The sequence below is a fragment of the Ciona robusta genome, chromosome 3, assembly GCF_009617815.1.
Source record: "Ciona robusta chromosome 3, ASM961781v2".
Classification (NCBI taxonomy): domain Eukaryota; kingdom Metazoa; phylum Chordata; class Ascidiacea; order Phlebobranchia; family Cionidae; genus Ciona; species Ciona robusta.
Genome location: NC_143237.1, coordinates 3,481,059 through 3,502,501, shown reverse-complemented (window position 1 = coordinate 3,502,501; position 21,443 = coordinate 3,481,059). Strand labels below are relative to the sequence as shown.

Here is a 21,443-nt window from a genome sequence, read left to right as displayed (position 1 = left end):
TCGTGTTTTAGAATGTTAAAATTTACAAAAAAAATATCAGTTATGAAGTTTTATCTGCCGAAAATCGAGGAAACTTGCTTCGTACAGAAGACAACGTTGCGAGCACGATAACGACACAGGTGGCCTCGAGATACCAACACGGAGTTACAGTTATCTCCGGTTGTTATCGTGTTTTAGCGCGCCTTTAGCCATTAAAGTAAAGAACAAACAAGCGGTATCATTTTTTATCTGGCTCGAAAAGCGCTGGATCTTCACTTGTATAAAAAGGCGGGTCGAATAGGTGCAAAATCATTTAAGTTTTTGACACACCTACGGTGCACAAGGTTCTAAGTTATTTAAGTTTCTCAAAAGTGAAACCTAAGTTCGTTACTATTTAAGCCATATTGTGATGGCTTTTTCGGAAGTCCAGTATCCCGCACAGCACTGTGCTGTCGGCGGGCAACAGTTTCAGGGAAGTCTTCAATATTTTGGCTCAATGGCCCCGAACTATGCGGGGATGAGTCAGCAGCACAAGCAATGGCCGACCAACCAAGATTTCAACGCGAACGAAAATTACCAATCTCACAACTTCATGCAACAGATGCAACCTCGGCCTTCGCCAAATGGCCAAAACCAGATGTGGAACGCCAACCAGCGGTGTGATGCTAACGTGTACAACCCACACCATTTGGCGCCAATGATCAATAATGCATCTTACCCGCAACAGCACGGGTTTAACCGACAAAGGGTAAACAGCGCTGCTAGCGATGGGTGTCCTACTCCTCAGCCCAACCACTGGATGGCAGCACAGCAAAGCCCCACGATGTGGTCACCATCTGGAATGAGTGATCCGTCCAGATCTCGCCAGCCAAGGTAAGCATAGTAATACGATTTTATGTTTGTAACAACTCGTTTGAAGTTATATAAAGCATATAACTAACATTGGCTTGTTTCAGCTTTATAAATTGGAACCAAAATTCCCATTTTTCTTTTACTAACGTTAGTTTCCTGTTTCACAGTCTCAGCGATGGCGGCCAACTTACTCCGGACAACTTTTATCAAACACAAAACCATCAATACCAGATAAACCAGCAGCAGAGGAGTAACCATCCGTATCAACCAAACTATCATGTTGGTCCTCCTGGTGTGAGTGGTTCATATATGAGGACGCTCTCACCAACTTCTTCCAACCCCAACTCGCCCCCATTACTTCCAATGCTGACGTCACACTCGATGCAACCGAATCCGATTATGATGTCACACAGGCAACCATCACAGCCAGTGAACGTGAGTGATATGTCGTACCCAAAAATTCACTCAGAACGTTTAACAGAATCGTGTCGTGTAGTCTAATCGCAAATTAGCTCTTAAGCGATTATTTTGTGATGTTTTTTAATTGAAACAACATCTATTTAGAATCAAATCCAGACACCCATTGGTCCATCGACATCAAAAGTTAGTGGGAGCGACTGGGAATTGGAATGCATGGGAGTTAAAATCAAACTGGCAAGCGCAGAATTATGGAAACACTTTGAGAATGTCACAACTGAAATGGTGATCAGTAAACATGGCAGGTGTGTATGGTATGCTGAAACCAGACGTGGCTTTCTAAGACCAGAACTTCCTTAATTACAAGTTAGTTTAATGACCAAAGCAATTAGTTACAGTCAAATTTTTATTAAGACTATATTTCATCTAACGCTTCTCAAAATACTTATTAAACTTCTGAATCTTGGTTCGGTGGGTTTTAGTTTAATTTAATCCCTGCGATGTATATGAACAGTTATGCTTAATGTTTGCACTTAACTTGTTTCGACAGACCATAATTTTAATTTAAATAATTTTTAATTTTGAAAGTAAATTTAAATTAATTTTATTTTTAGGAGAATGTTTCCGGTTCTGGAATATGACGTCAGCGGTTTGAATCCAGGAAAACTTTATAACTTCTTTGTTGATTTTGTTCTGGCTAACGACTACGTATGGAAATACATGTAAGTTATACCTATCTCGTGATGTTTGAAGGTTAATTATAAAATACTATTCTGAAGTTGTAGTTTATTAATAATGTTTCTTTCAGGGACCAGAAATGGCAAGCTACCGGTTTAGCTTCAGCTGAGGAACCAGGATTCCACCCTGGTCAACGTGTTTACATTCACCACGAGTCCCCAGCACTTGGCGACTTCTGGAACAAAAAGGGAGCTGGGTTTGGGAAGATGAAACTGAGCAATCATCTTCACGATGAAAAGGAAAAGGTAAGATTTTGAGAAAAAAAAAGATTTAAACAAATAGGGCGATTTTATTATTTTTCCTCAGAACTCAGTTCCCCAGAACTAAAGTCTTGTATATATAAAATTTTAAAACCGATTTTTTTTTCAGATAATCACACTCCGAACATTACACAAATACCAACCTCGCCTTCACATTGTTGAAGTGGATCACAGGAACCCAACTTTACAATCCAATCTTCGAACTTTCGTTCTTCCTAAAACAACCTTTATGACTGTTACACTTTATCATGATACAGATGTAAGTTTCGATAATGTGTAATTTGCACTTGCAAAGTTCTAATAGCATTCTTGTTCGAAAGCGAAACGAAATTACATATAGTAGGGTGGGGACAGACGTGACATCTTTAGCACATGATATCCTATAGGGGGATGACGGGACACTTTTATCACATAATGTCTAAACATCCTTATTGTGTTTTATACAATTAACAGCGGTCTGTATGCATCTACGGGCCTATAATGTTCTTTGTTAACTACCATTGGAGAAAAAAAGAATAAAAAAGCTGTCTAATATTACACTTCCCTACCATATAAGATTTTTACTAATTTTACTAATTAACATCTTACTTACTGATGATAGGTTGCACAGTTGAAAATCAATTTGAATCCTTTTGCGAGATCATTTAGAAGTTCGTGGTAAGTATACATGGCAATAGATATTCTTTTTTCTTTGAAACTTACGAATCTCTAACGTTAAAATTATACTTTGCAGCCCAAAACCGGTCGACGCTGGAAATTCATCTTCCAACTCCTCTTCAATGTCGCAAACGTCATCACCACTGACGTCATCAGATGACGCCGACACGTCGGCCATTCCAGAATGGACCGAAACAGACCCAGTTGGCCACAATCCGAGCCAGATCGTTAAAATTGAGAATCCAGTCCAAGGCATCGATATTGAAAAGGCGAAAAAGTTTTTAAATAAACAACTTAGTGTGATGTCACAATTGGTACAAAAAAGCGAGGAGCTTGAACGCAACTCATCCTCAAACAGTAAGTCAACAAATATTAGTTATAGTAGGGTGGGGAAAGATGGGACACTTTTTAATCTATTTTCTCGTCCCATTTGGTAGTATACAAAGAACATTTAAAGGATTATAAAACCGTAGCCTCACGACTCCCATATACCGTTAGAAAATGTTTAAACACGGTCAGAATAAGGAAAATATATAGAGGGTGGAAAAGACAGGACACCTTTAAAACATAATATTTAAATAACCTGGTCGTATTTTAATCAATTAAAACAGTCTATAAGAGTCGGGAGGATATGGTTTTAGAATTATTTGTAAATCTTCCTTGTTTACTATAAAATGGGACGCAAAAATAGAAGGGAAAGATGCCCCATCTCCCCCCACTCTACAATATCTTCAATTTCATATAATTAAGAATTAAAAAGGTGGAGCTAAGCTGCCCAATTTCGTTAAACTAACTTTTATTTTTTGTTGCAGAAAACCAAGAAGCAAAACCTCGTCAAGTGATCGAAATACCAGACCCCAACAATGACGAAGCACCCGGGGAGTCTTTGGAGGAGTTGTTGAAGCCACAAACAGTTCATCATTTTCCTCCACAGTCGTCAGAAATAAAACCACCTTCTGAAAATAAGAAAAATCCCACCAGTGCAGCAACTTCGTTGGTGAGTAATTACTTAATATAATTAAGGTGGGAGGGGAGGGACATCTTTTCATTTTATGTTCTCGTGTTCTCGTCTTTCCATTTATGTTTGAAGAAAATTCAAAGAATTATAAAACCATATCCTCCCGACTCCCACAGACCTTTGTTAAATATTTAAAACACGACCAGGATGTTTGGATATTGGATACTATTGGATAAAGAACATTAAAGAATTATAAAACTGTTTTCTTCCCACTCTCATAGATCATTGTTGATTGTTTAAAATAGGATCAGAATGTTTAGATAGTATGTGCTAAAGGTGTCCCATTTTCCCACTTTACTATAATTAAAAATCATAAAGTTGTTCTGAATCGTTCGTATTCGGAGATTAGGGGTTAAACAAAAAAATAATTGCAGTACTTATTAGATCGACTAAATATAACATATTCCGAATTAATTTCAGGCGGATTACCAACTGCTCAATGTAGATAGATGCTTTCCACCTAATGCTGTAGCGCCACCAAGCGAAGCTTTGCCGTTCGACCCCAATCAGTTAAGACAGCGCCACCAAAAAGAACAAGGTACGTCATTGTGCAATCGCGGGAACCGAATTTTTATTTGATTTTAACGAAATATCTGCAAGATCACTTCTCTTTGGTATAACCCAACATTATTATGCAAGTGTTTTAATTCATAAAGTAAAGTGTTTTGATTCATTAACAGGACAAAGCGAGAACCTTCCAACCTTTTTCGATTGTACATACTACCGTGAACAAGCCGGTGCTTCAAAGATTAATCTTGAAACCAAACAAGGTTTATACAACAAATTACATAATACTAAAATATTCATCTTATGCGCCAAATATGTTCAGAGATTAACTGAAATACTTTGCAGACCCCTCCTCCACAAATACGCCTCATCTTCCAGTTATTTACGTTCCTTCCTCAACCAACCACCAACCTACTTCAAATGACGTCATTACAGTTGCGTCACCGTCTCAGGCGCCAACTATTACGTCACAATCCACACCTATAACCCACGCTTCCCCCACTCGAAGTGAGGGCACGTTGTTTCCTACTTTACCTACATTATCACCGAACTGCCTCCGAGACATGCTGCTCGGTGAAGTCTCGGCAGAAAATTTCGCGTCGTCATCATCGAAACGGAAGCATCATGACGATGAGGATGAAGACGATGATGACGTCTTCTTTAACTCACCTGGTGATTTTGATTTTCTTTCTGCACAGCCAAATAAGCGTGGTTGTTATTATGGTGCTTAAATCGCTAACGTTTAACAGCTACTTTCAATCGTACCTAAAGTTCAAACTGTGCCTTTTACTTCTTGTTGCTTGTTTCATTTTAACAAGATACGTATTTTTTGAAATGTGATTTTATTTCCGCGTCAAATAAACCCAGTATAATAATACATCATTATCTAGTTCTAATTTCCTTGCGAATTAGTTTGTATTTGCCGGACGTGCGCGTTTACAAATTAATGATTCTCGATTTTAAGTTTAAGGTGGCGTCTAACTTTAGGTTGTAACATCTATGTTAGCAGGTCTTTACGTCTGTATTTAATCGAGGTTCCATTTGAAGCTAAGAAAATAGCACCTTTTGTTCATATAACTCATGATTTCCATTCATTTATTCAAAAATCATAGCGAAGGTTATTTTATTTTAAAAACTAAGAGAAGGAAATAAACGGCAGAACAACAGTTGTTGAAACATTCTATGTATAAAAAACGTCCCAATTAAAAGCATGGCTGTTGCCCCCACGGTTGTTTTAAACAATAGTGCTTATTCAATCAAACCACACATGTATAATTTTGTAGCTAATTTATATTTAATTTAATATATATGGTAAAGTGGGGGAAGATGGGACACATTTACCACACATTATCCAAATACCCTGATCGTGTTTCAAACAATTAACAGTATATATGGGAGTCGTGAGGATACGGTTTTATAAATTAGAATGTTGTTTACTACGAAATGAAACGAGAAAATAAAATGAAAAGTTCTTCCCCAACCCTATATATATATATTTTATATTTTTCAAGTTTAGAAATAGTCAAAACATGTATTTTTCGGTTGAAAATTCTCTAAAGTTCTGTTTGTATGCAGTACATATTCCGTTTAATTAAAACTAGAAACAGAAAAATTGTATAGAAGTATTGTAGATATTGCGGCGGTCGTCTCATCGTAACCTCTGCTATTATATCCCATGTTTTTCGACAACAGCCACTCGTGCTGACGCAAAGCAATCTAAAGAAGAGGGCGGTGCATTAGTATGGGCTTTCAAAGTCGTCTTCGGGTTACCTATTCGAACCGTATTGTGAAAATAAACGAGTGCTGATTTCATACGTGTCCATTTAAATCCTATTCTAATAAGACACATATGAGGAGCATTTGTAAGTGAAACAGGTTGACGTAAACGAATTACTTGTCTTCTACATTCGTTTTAATGGAAATATTTCGTTTTATTGTTAGGATTTTATTTCAAAGAGGTTACTACAGTTGATTAAAAATACTTTTGTTATGAATTTTAAATAGATAAATTTATAACCCATACAAACATTAAGGAGATACTTTAAAGTGGAAAGCATTACCGGTATGTATTTGAGTTTTACATTTTATAGAATACGTATTTACAAAATCGCATCAACGTTTTTTCTCTTTATTTGATGTCTCTAATAGCTTCACAGGAAAGGTTGATCGGAGTTGTGCCTTCATCCAAAATGTTGGAGGTGTTTTGTATCTACATTTATAAACGTTTTGTAAATATTAATGGCAGTATAAATCACGTGTATACATTAAAGACATCATATCAGCGACAGCACAGGAAGCTGCAGTTAATAGTTAAATTATTTTAAATATATTGGGCCTTTTTATCCGAAACTAGCTTTTAACAAATGAATGCACAACGTTGGCTGTAGTTTATGAATGGTGGATCAAGCAACTGTCCGGCGCCGTGGCGTAGTGGTTAGCGCGCCTGCCTCTAACCCAGAGGTAATGGATTCAAGGCTCGTCGCTGCTACCATTGTGGGCGTATGTGTCCTTGAGCAAGACACTTAACGGCAATTGCTCCAACCCAGTGGTCACTAATGGGTTGTCCAAATTATCAGCCATACATAAAAATTAGTAAAAAATCCAAAAAAAAATAATCATCCACAAAGTAACATACTTGGTAACTCGTAAGCTGGCGCGAGGTGCACACCCGTGTTATAACGACTGTCGTTTTCCGGCCACGCGAGGATAAAGTAAGTTACATTCATTCATTCATTCATTCATTCAACCAATGTTTAACCGTTTTTTTCCTGAACAAGATTGTTATTGCTACAACTCAATCGCAATGTATGGTTGTCATTAACATACAGAAGAATACACAGTACGTGGTATGTCAGCAACAAAATACGTGGTATGTCAGAAAAAAACAGAAGAACACAAAATACGTGGTATGTCACCAACAAAATACGTGGTACGTCAGAAAAAAGCAAAAGATCAAAAAAAACGTGGTATATGTCAGCAACAAAATACGTGGTATGTCAGCAACAAAATACGTGGTATGTCAGAAATATTACAGCAGATTAAATTGTTCTCTCGGCCGTTTTACCGACGTGTACTCGAAAATAATAAAGTAAAGGGTGGTTTGTAGTTGGAATTAACTATCAAAAGTGTCCCGAAACTGTTACATTACATTTATTCACCGTAGCTAAAACCTTGAGCACTTTTCGTATTCCCAACAACACGTGATAGACAGCACTCAACCTATACTATAAAGAACTGCTAACATATCAAGAATAATCTAACAAATAATCTTAACAGATATTCATTTCACAAATTAAACAATGCGTATAATACATTTATACCCTTATGGTCAAAAGACCGTTGACCAGTGTAAGGTTACATGTAATTAATCTTTAAACAATTTATTTGTTTTAATCCATATAAGAGTATTAATAGATATAAAATTGCTATCATTGAAATGATGTGGTAGAATTATATCAAGGTTTAGTTGTGGAAATTGTGTTTTAAACAATAAAATTAAGATAATAAACTGTTAATTATTATCAAAATATTTTTTTAACTTTTGTAATAATTTAGCTTCCACACTCAATCGCAGCATAAAACATTCGATCTAAATTCTATTATACACAACGAATTTATGTGCTTACATCTGAAAGTAAAATCTTACACAACCGCGTAGTTGAGTTACAAAGTAAGAAGTGGACAATGAAATGTTCTCTTTGCTTTGTTGTTCATTCGAGAAACGGTATTGAAAGCGTAAAACAAGTCTGTTTTGGGCATACGTTTAACTGAGCATTGAAAAAACAAACTAAGCTAGTTTCCGAATTTTGTAAAACTTGTTTATGCCGACAGGTGTATTGTAAAAAAATTTACCCGTTAAACATTTTCGAAATTGGTTTGATAAGAAGCATAATGAAGGCAACCAGATTAGAATTAAAGTAAGGAAAATAATATTGTAGAATGTGTTATATGTTTTGGTATACTGTGCCATTTATTAGGTGTGTATTTTAGCATACACGGAGGTTGGGGTAAAACGGCCCGCGTTTTTTTTATTATGCCATAAGGCAATAAACAAAGAAAATTTCTGGAATTATATAAATGTCTCCTCACGACTTCAAAACAGCATTGTTAATTTTTAAAACTCAATTAGAAATATGGGATTTCATCTGCTTACGGTATCTGTTTTAAATATATTATCTTACAGTTATTTCCATCTTACGCGGTACTAAATTTTTAATTTAATTGTTTTATGGTTTTCTGTCATACGAGTCTACATTTTAAATTCGTTTTTGGTTTATTTTTAATACTGTGTGAACACACGGCTATTTGTACTACATGCCGACTAACGGGCAAACGTATTGGAAGTCTCTGATGTTTCCTTGTTCGTGCAAAACATCACAAATCTTGTCAAACAACAACGGATAAGGCATTTGTGTTTTACAAACGGATTGTTTTTCTTGTATATATGACGCGTGTGTGTAGTGTCGCTGTTATAAGCCTATAAGCCTTGAAATTCTTTCAAACATACCGTATCTCACATAAGCCTGTTTTTCTTTGCGGCTTTGGATGTCAAAATATTTTTTATACACCGACTTATCCTTGAATTTAAATTTGTGAATAAATAAGAAATCTGTCGTCGTACATGTGTTCGCACTGTAAACAAGTTTATGTTGTTTTTTCTATAATTGTCATAATAGTGATGTATAGCAAGGGCTGTGGTGGATTGTTGATACACCGGGTAGAATTACATTCTAACAATGGTCGCTACGGCGTTCACTGAAAATTGAGACTTTACCGTAAGCGCGTTACCAACTCTACTATTGTACCGATGTACCGATTAAAAACCGTGATAGCGATATAGATATAATCGCTTAAAAGACCTGCGACTGGTCTTTATGGGTGCTGTAGGTAATATCTGAAGTTCTTACACGTATAGTAAGATATAGGGGAAGATGGGACACTTATCATTCTATTTTTTTGCCCCATTGGTTAGTAAACAAAGAACATTCAAAGAGTTATAAAAGCCTATTCTAACGAATCCCATACATCGTTGTTGGTTGTTTAAAACACGAACAGGATTTTTGAATATTATGTGCCCAACACGTTACTGTATTATTTTTTAAAGAAAATAATCACAGGCACGAACAAATGTTGCTATATTTTAATCTTAAATTCGTTCAAATTTGAGTCTTACAAGTTGCTTGTTTTATAGGATTGACCTTGGTCCTAGCGTGGTTGGTCAACCGAGCATACAAGGTAGTCACGCTTCGAAGCACAAAAGTCCCTACGTCATACGAAATACAAAACCACGTGCCAAAACCACTGGAGCATTAACTCGCGAATCTAACTTCAATGCAATGGCGAAAAACTCAAAATCTAAACCAAAGGAGGACGAGGGAGGAGAACGGGAGAAGAGAAAGACTCGGATTCCGAAAACCGCCGAAGATCTTCCTAAACCTATCATACGAAATAAGAACACGCCGCCAAATAAATCCAGAGTGATGATAAAAGAAGAAACATCTCCAAACAAGATGTCTCCCAGTCACAACGCAACAGCAATTCCAATACCAACACCGTTACGAGGAGACGTGGATAGTCCTCTAAAACCGTACAAGTAAATAAGCACATAATTATTAATATTAAACAAACTTAGGCCGCCATCCCTTTTTACGAGCAATATTTTTAAGACATATTCAAACTCATACCGTTTTCGTCCAGTAACTTAATCTATGCTGTTGCATCGTAACAGTGTCCGGTGCCTTCGCAAAGTGGTAAGCGTGCAAGCGTTTAGCCACTCGACCACAACGACTACTGTTTGAACCATGAATTAATTTCGTAATGGTTCCGAGTCAAGATCATCATTTATGACATTTATCATAAAAATTAAGAAAAGAACGTTGCCGACATAATTTGAACCTGCGCGGGCAGAGCTCAACAGATTTTTACTCTGCCGCCGGTTCAACGCTCTTATCGCTGCTACCATTGTGGGCGTATGTGTCTTTGGGCAAGACACTTAATGGGAATTAATCCAACCCTGTGGTCGTTAATGGGTTGTTTTTATCAGCCACACATAACAAAAATGAAAAAAGGTAAAAATAATCCACTCGTAATTAAGCTGGCACGATGTGTATAAAACACAACCGCGTAGTTGAGTTACAAAGTAAGAAGAACACCCGTGTTTAATCCCTGACGTAAGTTAAATTCATTCATTCACCGTTATTTTAGATTCCGCAGCGGTGCATTACGTAGTTCTATGCTTCGCCTGACTACTCCTGGAACGGCCCAATTTCCCTCCAGACCAGAAACACAAAAAGCAATTGACGGACACGCTGGAATGAAGGCATTAAAAGAGCTGTTTGGTGCGATCGGAATGGGAACCAGGATGTTGGAATTCAAAGACATGCTCGAGGTTGGTGTGGCTTCTGCACTAGTGTTTAAGATTTATACATATTGGATAATATGCAGTATAGCCTATACAAGCTTACAGCTATGTCTGTTTGACAACTTTGTCTGTTTGATAACTATATAAATATAGTGGGGTGGGGGAAGATGGGACACCTTTAGCACAAAACATATAAATATCCTGATCGTGTTTTAAACAAATAACAACGGTCTATGAAAGTCGCGAGGACAAGGTTTTATAATTCTTTGAATGTTTTTTGTTTACTACCAAAATGTACGAGAAAATAAATTGAAAAGGTGTCCCATCTTTCCCCATCCCACTATACTGTTATTCCTAATTTAAAGAGCAATTTAATCCTGACGCTTCTTGTACAGTTACAGGCTATTAAATGTTATTGGCCTGTACTATAGCAAATACACTATCGAGGTGTTAACGTATAAGAAACACATTTATCTTCATGTTATATATAGTAGGGTGGGGAAAGATGGGACACCTAAAAATTATTAAACCGTATGCTCACGAATCTCATAGACAGTTGTTAACTATTTAAAACATCATCAGAATATTTGGATATTATGTGCTAAAGGTGTCCCATCTTTTCCCACTTTACTATATGCAGTATACAACATTACTATTATTGCTAATTTAGAGAATTCAATCCTTATACTTCTTGTATATTAGTTACAGGCTCGTTAAACGTCATTTGTCTATATTATATAGCAAATATAGACTATCAAGGTGCTACCGTATAAGAAACACATTTAGAAAAGTATTGAGCAGAAAACTACGTAACTCTTAGGTAGTGTCGTGTTTTACTCAAAATATCGCGTTTTCGTTTGGGTAGTTGTGAAATTTACCCAAATTAATTCAGAAAAAGTTGTTATATAGTGGGGTGGGGCAAGATGGGGCGGATTTTCATTCTATTTTCTCGTCCCATTTGGTAGAAAATAAAAATCATTTAGAAAATTATTGAACCGTATGGTCACGACTCCCTTAGACCGTTCTTAATTGTTTAAAACGCGATCAGGATATTTAAATATCATGTGCTAAAGATGTCCCATCTTCCCCCCACCCTACTATACATGTTATACATTAAACGCACCTAACTATATTGTAACATCTTCCGCAGGTAAAGGTAGCTGTTGGCATGGGCGGCCATATCTCAAGACTTGCACTTGAAGATCTCAACACATTCGAAAAAGTGATTGAAGAGTTATCTATGTTGTGGAAGATCAACCGGATGGACTTGGACTTACTTGAACATCTTCTTACCAAGATCGGGATGTTGGAACGTTTTACTCCAGACCTTGATAAATACAAAAACATGGTTGGATATTCGGAGCTTGCGGCCTCCACTGAAAGAGAAGTAACCACGATAATTGGATCACTTCACAATTTATTGCAAGGTTTATTATACTACATAAGCTTATTTTATATTTTGGAGATTCTCGTCCTATTTGGTAGTAAACAAGGAACATTCAGATAATTAAAAAACCGCATCCTCACGACTCCCATATAGACCGTTATTAAGCGTTTAAAACATATTAGGGAAATCTAGATATTATGTTCTAAAGGTGTCCCATCGTCCCCCACCTTACTATATATTGCATTGTGGTATTTATCAACATTTCTTTGTTGATTTGATGCGTGTTTATTGTCTAACTAATAAACAATCCGACTTTCTGCTACGTGACAACAGCAAAAATGTTAAAACTTGCTTTGTAGCTTATTTTCGAACAAACTATATAAAGTATAAGTGTTGCTACCAGGCATCTTAAATCCAAAACGGCTTCTCTAGCAAATTTGTTTGTTTTTTTGCTTTAACGAAATTCTGAATTTATAGACTCTGAAGAGTCCAATGGAACATACACTACGATCTGCTTTTTGCATTATGGTGACGTCTATAGTTTCAATCGAGAGAAACTATTCTGCATGAAAAACGACTTGAGTCATCTTCTAGCAATCCACCCAACTCAAGTAAATGATTAAACACATTAACAACATTCGAAGCTAAGATTGGTTCAAAGGCTCTAGTAATATTTCTTTTATAAATTTATACCGTCTCGTGTACCCGCATAAATTTTACTCCCTATATGGTTAATTTGTGTTGATATCATAACATATAGTAGAGTGGGGAAAGATGGGACACCTTTTTATTCTATTTTCTCGTCTCATTAGTAGTAAACAAAGAACATTTAAAGAAAATCGTACCACCGCGACTTACATAGACCGTTGTTTTGTTTAAAACACGATCAGGATAACAAAATATTATGTGCTAAAAGTGTCCCATCTTTCCCCACCCACTATACATTCCCTTAGTCCTCTTTTATTGACTTCAATTAATCCTATGACTGTTCCACCAAATTTCGTCACCATAGTCAAATATTGATCACAATTCCCATTTTTAGATTATTTACTTCGCGAAAGTCTCTGCAAACAACAATGGTTACGTCACAGCTTTCCAGATGCCATGTTCCATCAGCAAAAAACTTGTTGTGTTCGCGAAAAAGAATCATGACGTTCTCATGTCCCTTGGCATGAAAGGAATACAAGTAACAGGTTGGTTCACTTCAATTATAATTCAAACGATTAAGATTGTCGTGTTTTGTTTTTAATTTTTTTTCTCTAAGTTTAGCTAATTCTTTCGCCAACTTGTTTCGAAATAATTTAAACTTGCAACAAACAGAAAAAAGTTTTTCGCGATATTACAATGGTGTTACTTATTCCGAAAGTATGCATTCTCTACTGTGAGGGAAGATAGGACACCTTAGGCACATAATATCCAAGTATCCTATTTTGAACAATTAACAACAGTCTATTTATGGAGTCAGGAGAATACGGTTTTATAATTATTTGAATGTTTTTTATTTACTACCAAATAGAACGAGAAAATAGAGTGCAAAAGTGTCCCATCTCCCCCCAGCCTACTCGTACATAATTGTACCTAAACATACATGAAGACAAAGATTTTGGTACTATGCCCCGTTAAACTGTCCCAATATGTTCCGTGTTGTTACAACCACGCCTTGATATGGCTACAATGTAACCAGGTTCAGATGGTTTGCGGTACACTCAAAGCATGGGATACCTTCAGGATAAAATTCCAATTGCCACCCAAACTAACGGGGAGGAAACCCGAAAAAGAAGTGGAAAGACGTCATCAGCTCATTCGTCACTTCCTCCATTACGTCTAAAATCTCAACAAAGTAAATCAAGAGTAGGGAATGTTTAATTTAGTCTTAAAATGATTTTAATCAGATATGAGTGCGTAGTTACATAGCCACGACTAATATATCTACAAACTAGCATTATAAAATCATTTACACATAAAGGTAAAACTAAAAGTTTGTACAGCTGTATTTCTTTTACTCTCGAATTATTCGTATACATCAGAACGTTAGAGTTTGAAAAGTCACTTGATAGTAATGACAAAATCTTTGCTTTAAAATTTTTTAACGTGCGAAAAAAATTCTTTAAAATGTAATATATTTTTATTTTGTATACAACTATAGTTGAAAAAACTTCTCAAAGTAAACGGGATGAGTCATACAGCCGTCTAACCAACGAGCGTTACCCCTACATACATACTTCTGCTCGAACAAGAGAAAGTCCAACAACCCCTGTTGATCTGGATCCTGGTGAAGCTAAATTTGAAAGACGTATCCGGCTTGTAAAATCAACACTCACAGAACTCAGCAAACACGAGTCTAATGAACTTGTGCAAGTTCTACTGGAACAGGTAAATGCGTTTTCAGTCACTTCCAAATATATATATAGAAGATTTGGGATAATATGTTTAAACCCACTCATTTAAGATATAGTAGGATGGGGGAAGGTGAGGCATCTTTTCAGTCTGTTTTCCGGTCTTATTTGGTAGTAAACAAGGAACATTTAAAGAAATATGAACCTGTATCCTCATGACTCCCATAGACACGATCAGGATATTTGGATACTATAAAAAAATGGTTTTTGCTAATGGTGTTCCTTCTCATCCCACAATACTATAATATAGTTTAAACCCACACAATTTCGTTTGTTCATAAGATACGAAGATTTCACTTACATATAAAAAAATAAATATAAGTGTGTTAGTGGTGGCTGCTCTGTTAAAAATACAACTTGTTTTAAGATTTACCCCAAACATAACTTTATTTCATTTAAATTGTTTCCCTCATAGATCCACAGTTTGCACAAAAACATTGTTTCCTTGAAGAAAGACCTAAAAGAAAAGACACGTGACTTGAATGCGAGTCAAGGTTTTGTGCAGAAAGCTGAAAAGGAGATGAAAACACTTGAGATGAGAGTGGAGACGAAAGCTCAACAAATAAGTGAAACAAACACCCATCTTATCAAAGTAAAAACGACTATTTTTTGAAAATTTGTGCTATAGATTTAGCTGTTCGTATATGGTCGTTTTGTTTTTTTGTTGATGAGCGTTCTCGAAAATTCAGCCATTGCTGTTTTTTACATGAATTTCATCAAAATTAAAATGTAACTTCATTTCGTAGAAAATTAAAAAACTACTGAACGAAAATCTAAAGCTAAAGACTGCCATCGAGCGGATGGAAGCGGAGCTTGATATTCACCGGCAGGTGGAGCGAGAGAACAGAATGGGAAGCATGATAAAAGTTGCTCGCGTCAACCGGATGAACACTGCAACTGTGTGACATAAAACGATGTTTTCGTTCCATAAACTTTATTATCGCACACGATGTGATTAACGAGTTATTTTCTGCAAGTGATTCACCTTATTACTGTTATGTTGAAAATATAATAACAACGAAAAGTTTTTCAGGTTTTATTTAGATCACCAAATATTTGCGATGTTATATTTAACTTTTAGGATGGTTTACTTTAGTGTCATATTCATGTTGTTTGCTTGCATTTTCATTAATCGGTTTTATCGTTCCGTTTAACACAAATGTTTTCATAAAAACATATATGATTATATGTATATTAGTCGTTAAATATAAAACGCAATTTTCCTCTTTAAAATGTTGCTTCAATTGCGGCCAAATTACATCTTACGTTCACACTGGCAATGTATATAGTAGGGTGGGGGGAGATGGGACACCTTTTCATTTTGTTTTCTCTTTCCATTTGGTAGTAAACAAAGAACATTCATGGAATTATGAAACCGTATCCTTACGACTTCCACAGACCGTTGTTAATTCTTTAAAACACGATTAGCCTATTTGGAATTTATGTGTTAAAGGTGTCCCATCTTCCCCCACCCTACTATATGTTAACCAATGTGCCAGGAAATTATATATAGCAGTGTGGGGTAAGATGGGATACTAAACGAATATTACTTAATATTTTGAATATGAAATACATAACGGCTTTTGTGTTATACCATGATACCATTTGTAATACTTCAACAAATATATCAATTTTTTCTATTTAACTTCTAGGTTGATGGTTCAGACTCGCAAACTGTTAAATTTCTGCAGTTTTAATAGAAAGCCTTCAAAATGAGCACCTTATTATTCTGCTTGTTTTAAGCCATTAAAAATAGATTTTTATTTGTTGAACATCGAATTTTAATACTAAACAATAATCGCCTTTCACACGCACATTGTGGGGCCCTGAGAATATTGGGAAATACTACTGTAAACTGTTTTCGTCTATCGTCAAATAGGTATCCGTAAAATACGATTTTAAAAGTGTCTTCTTTTACCCCGTATTCCAACTTACCCTACTATACTGTTTTGTCTACGATCACCAAGATTTTGCAACCGGGACTTAAGGTTTAAATCTTTACAAATAGCCAACGCTTTTCTTACTCGTTTTCTAAAATGCTAAATGAGTTTTCCTACACCGTGCTAGTGTCATCGACATTGCTGATAAAGCCACGCGACCGCGCAGAGATTTCAGCTGGTTTTAATGGTTATTTTATCACTTGTTCTGGCGAAAAAAGTAGTAACAATGCTTGCTTTGTTGTGCCAGACTACAACACACATCGTGCCGGCGCCGAACACGTGCCAATACTTGTCAGTCGCTATCATTCGCAAACAGAATAGAGACGCATTACGCCACGGAAGCACATCTTGTACGATAAACATGCGTCAGTTTCAGCGTCTGCTAAACGAACGGGACTGAACGGAGACGCCGGTTGCTTAAAATGTTACTGCTTTTCGGATCCTAAAAATTACCGGCGCCGCTTTATCGCAAAATTGTCTCAAACTGGAGTTAAAAACTTTCGGAGGTCAATTAACGAAGTCTGCTAAGCGGAAGAAAATACATGTGCAGTGTAACTTGGTTAGGGAGTTATCACTCGGAGTAGCTTATCTGGACAATAAACATGTTCTCAAATATTGTAAAATCTAGTTGAACAAGGTGGTCAATATGATAAGGGTGAAAGCGAATTCCAAAATCGTGTAAAATTCGATAACTCTTTTTGTCATTATATGACACATAATATTAAAAAAATTATAACATTTTTGTTTATGAATTTCAAAAATTACAAATTATAAGCAAAAAAATATTAAATAAAAATTATATGCAAAATGATTCATTCTAATACAAGGAATAAATTTGTGAATCATATTTAAAAAAATATTTTTGCAAAAAATCAGGACTCTAAGGGGAGCTAAGAAAGTCGTAAATCGCTTATTGTACATAAAAAACTCTGTAATCACTGCACTATATTAAATTACCCCGCCCACGTGTACCATATCATTATTGGAATTTCAAGCTCTACAAGACAAACAGAATGGGCGCCGTGATTTCGGAAAGCCATCTCCACGCGCCGATTTGTTTGCCTCATTATAGATGGTAGTATAGAGTTTTCAGCGCAAGCGATTGATACTGAAAGTGGCGGGATCGTGCTATTAGCAGTTCATAGTACCGTGGGGTAAGACCGGACACCTTTAGCACATAATCTGCAAATATCTTATTCCTGTTTTAAACAACTAAAAACGGTCTGTGGGAGTCGTGAGGATATGGTTTTATATTTCTTTGTTTATCACCAAAAGAGACGAGAAAATAGAACCAAAAGGTGTCCTTTCTCCCCCAGCCCTACTATAATGTTCTCATTTGTTTCGTTTTTTCGTCAACACCGTAAATTTACCTGTTTACATACAATGACGGTTTCTGTTCTCTATGGGTAAATGCACGCTATTGGGCTTGGTATTTATGCCATACAGTTGCGGTACCAACGTATACGAAACCGGTTTTAGAAAAGAAATAACTTCTGTAAGTCCCCGAAAATGGCGGCAAACGTTTTTAACTTTTATCATATTCTAACCAACCGAACAAAGAAATAAAAATTGTTGCCTTTTGAAAAAAATGGTCGTATTCCTCATCAATATACGATAACAAGGTTGTCGTCACTATATCAACTTATAAAAACAAATAAGCGTGGGCTGAAATAGCACGTCAAACACAAACTAATTCCTTGTCGCATTAGTGTGTTTGTCAACCACTCTGAGGGGCTGGCTTGGGTAGCTTACAGGTGTAACCGCTACTTTGTGGTATCGGTATATAGAAAAACAAACTTTTCTTTTCCGCAAGAACAAATAACCCTCCTCATCTTTGTGTGACGTCACAGACACGTGGATGACACGCTCCCGGGAGCAAACACACACGGAACTTTCTCACACGTTTTTTCCAAACTGTAAGTCAATTAATAAGTAATTACATGAGCACTGCACTTTAAAAGAGATCATCTCAATTGCAAGAGGTATAGTTTAAATTAGCCCGGCCTATGTTAAAGGTTAAACTGTTACTTTATTTAGTTTGCAACGAAAGTGCAAAGTTTTTATAAATACCGAATACAAATAAAATAATTTTACCGAACTTGTTTTTGTTAAAGTGAAATATTGAATTTGTTGATTATTGACATGGAGTGCCAATTTGGAAAAAAATATGAAGAATTAAAGGAAACTTGTGATAAAAGTTTCTCAGGAGAACCCTACGCGCTCCCTCCACTGCAAGATTCATTTCTTTTTTCAAGTCATTTACCACTTTCAGGCGGGTCTGAATCCTGGTCCAATCAACTACCAGGAGCATACGATTCCGCAATCACCTCTGCTCCGCTGTGGAAAAGTAATTTCGTTCCAACTTCAATGTATGAGAACCAACAACAAGAGTTGATTCTGCAAACTGTAAATCCTCATTTCCCAGAAGTATTTTCCGGGAGTGCAACCCCTCGTGCCGAAGCACGCACACAACCTATGTTAACCGGACTAACCAACGATGCTTACCCGACATCTGACAGTCTGCTTCGAGCGATCAGAGAATTTGACGAGGGACAAAATGGCGTCACCAACCCAAGCCAATTTAATGAATCAGGAAATCCAAGATTCCATCCACACACCCCTTCCCAGTTGATCAAAGTCCACCCGGAAAAGTCTTCTTCCGATCTGTATCCAGGTAGTTCTCTGCAGGAAGACCTGGACATCGATTCAGATGATCTTTTTAAATTTGATGAAGATATTTCGTTTAATGAAATGCCGGAGTTTGACGAAGAAATTTACAAAGGCGAATATTCAGACCAACTTTTAACCATAGGTATTTTCTCTTTTTATAACGATAAAATGTAGTGGGGTGGCGGTAGATGGGTCACCTTTTCATTCTATTTTCTCATCTAATTTAGTAGTAAACAAATAAAATTTAACGAATTATAAAACTGTGTCTCGCGACACCCATAGACAGGTATTAGTTGTTTAAAACACAATCAGATATTTGGATATTACGTCCTAAAGGTGTTCCATCTTCCCCCACCCTACTATATACAAAAATGCAGCAAATTAAATTCTTCTTCACAACATTTTTTCCAGATCCGTCGACGAGTTCCAGTACTTTTGGTTTCGGTGACAAACGAACCCCTTTACGTCACAATGGTCAGAGGTGTGCAGCCAATAAACGCGAGCGACGGCGAATGAAAATTATTAACAGAGCTTTCCAAAACCTAAGAAAACACGTTCCGTGTGAAAGCTACGAGAAAAAATTGTCAAAGGTAGAAAATTAATTATATTACTGTTGCATTTTTTATTGTAAATAATGTTTTACTCGCAATTATTTAGTATATACCAAACAACAATTACCAACATATATACTATAATACCAGGTAGACACTCTCAAATCTGCAATCGACTACATTTCGTTTATGTCAAATCTATTAAAGTCAAGCGATGGAGGCGAGAAAACTGCAACAAAAAAACGAGTCGTTGTTTATACAAGAGAAGGTTAATTTAATATTTTAGTAATAGGCTATATTGTGGACATGCCCATACGCCTAAATTTTAAACAAAGTGATTTATAAGGTAATGCTTTTTGCATGCAATAGTTTGTTGTCTTTTTATTCTGAAGGCTATTTTTCTGTATGAAGTAAAACATTGTATATTCGAAAATAAAAATGACCGGTCTCACCTTTAGAGGTTTAATATAAATAGAGAGCTTAAATTAACGATTTATTATAAAGTTTGCGTATTCTCACAGGACAAAGCAACGACCTTGTTTGTCATTCATTATCGTGGGGGTGGGATAAAAGTGAAATGGAAAGAAACATTGAAGGGACAACTGAAGAAACTGATAACAATACTTCTTCCCCGCAATTTTCCTCTCCTCGTACTCGAAAAAGACGAAAAATCGTTCGTGCTCCAGTGTGGCAACCTCAATTTCCTGGCGCAAAAACAGAATACACGAAGCTGTCGAATAATTCAACCCATTCCAACAGTTTTGTTGGTTATGGCAGCAGTTCATTTACAGAGTATGCGGCATGGGAAAATATGCAACATACCTCAACACATCGCTCTGTATATGACATGTTCGCAATGCCAGAGGTGCATTTTGATATAAACACCCAAACATTTGCGCCCTTCAATAGCAACGTAATGTCAGGTGTGAACGGTGAAGTCATACAACGTCTTCAACTCTATCGATCTCAGATATCCAATGAAAGTTACGAAGACGATTCAAGGGCAGCTACCAAACTGCACGGCTGTGAAGCTTCTTATATCGGTGAAACGAATCTTCCTTCCATTGCTTCTCTCGTTCTTCCAGCATCATGTTCACCTGTTAAACAAAGCGCTTGCGCCAATAATCCTAATAGAAAACAAAAGTTGGACGACTCGTTGTCGCCAACCAGCGACAGATCGTCAGTTAGCGTTTGTTCTGATCAAAGTACACTGTGGGCTCCTGTATCTATTAATCATTTGACTGGCCTTACTCCGGTTGCTATATAAAGAAGTCGTTTCTTTTAAATAAATGTCACACATATGCAGCCTTGTCATAAAACAAAAAATATATATCCGCACTATAGCCTATGCAGTATGGACCAGAAGAGTGTATTTTAATGTTTGATCGGCAAAATAGCCTGTAAAATCAACCGCTGTCGATAAACTTTTTTGGCTAAATTGAATAAATGAATGAATGAATGAAACATTACTTTATCCTCGCGTGGCCGAAAACGACACTTGCTATAACACGGGTGTTGTGTTTCATTATAGGGTTGTGAAGAGTTTCATTCACCTCGGGCAAGCCTATACTAGTCCCTATGTATGTTACTTTGTAGAAGATTATATTTTTGGATTTTTTATGTATGGCTGATAATTTGGACAACCCATCAGTGACCACTGGGTTGGAGCAATTGTCGTTAAGTGTTTTGCCCAAGGACACATGCGCCCAC

General features: G+C 36.5%; 3 protein-coding genes across 4 annotated transcripts; all 3 read left to right on the top strand.

The window, feature by feature from the left end:
• The first annotated feature begins 281 nt into the window (after positions 1–281).
• On the top strand, positions 282–5,305 carry LOC149737889 (uncharacterized). Its single transcript, XM_089875009.1, has 12 exons — positions 282–852; positions 999–1,266; positions 1,396–1,553; positions 1,863–1,970; positions 2,057–2,231; positions 2,356–2,505; positions 2,848–2,903; positions 2,980–3,260; positions 3,716–3,900; positions 4,342–4,459; positions 4,602–4,691; positions 4,774–5,305. The coding sequence occupies exons 1-12, from the start codon at positions 389–391 to the stop codon at positions 5,157–5,159; spliced, it is 2,439 nt and encodes an 812-aa protein (XP_089731135.1). The 5' UTR covers positions 282–388; the 3' UTR covers positions 5,160–5,305.
• A 1,062-nt stretch (positions 5,306–6,367) lies between these two features.
• On the top strand, positions 6,368–16,320 carry LOC149737888 (uncharacterized). Of its 2 annotated transcripts, none has more exons than XM_089873707.1 (10): positions 6,368–6,490; positions 9,620–10,021; positions 10,633–10,816; positions 11,940–12,216; positions 12,654–12,787; positions 13,219–13,369; positions 13,861–14,016; positions 14,323–14,549; positions 14,988–15,164; positions 15,319–16,319. In XM_089873707.1, exons 2-10 carry the CDS (start codon positions 9,765–9,767, stop codon positions 15,475–15,477), a joined length of 1,722 nt encoding a protein of 573 aa, XP_089729833.1. In that variant the 5' UTR covers positions 6,368–6,490; positions 9,620–9,764; the 3' UTR covers positions 15,478–16,319. The 2 variants fall into 2 exon arrangements, with proteins under 2 accessions (XP_089729833.1, XP_089729832.1); XM_089873706.1 differs by lacking the exon at positions 6,368–6,490 and adding an exon at positions 8,152–8,345 and having other exon boundaries at positions 15,319–16,320.
• Positions 16,321–17,418: 1,098 nt separating this feature from the next.
• On the top strand, positions 17,419–21,000 carry LOC149737887 (uncharacterized). Its single transcript, XM_089873686.1, has 4 exons — positions 17,419–19,324; positions 19,594–19,772; positions 19,884–20,001; positions 20,255–21,000. The coding sequence occupies exons 1-4, from the start codon at positions 18,655–18,657 to the stop codon at positions 20,998–21,000; spliced, it is 1,713 nt and encodes a 570-aa protein (XP_089729812.1). The 5' UTR covers positions 17,419–18,654.
• Positions 21,001–21,443: the final 443 nt, after the last annotated feature.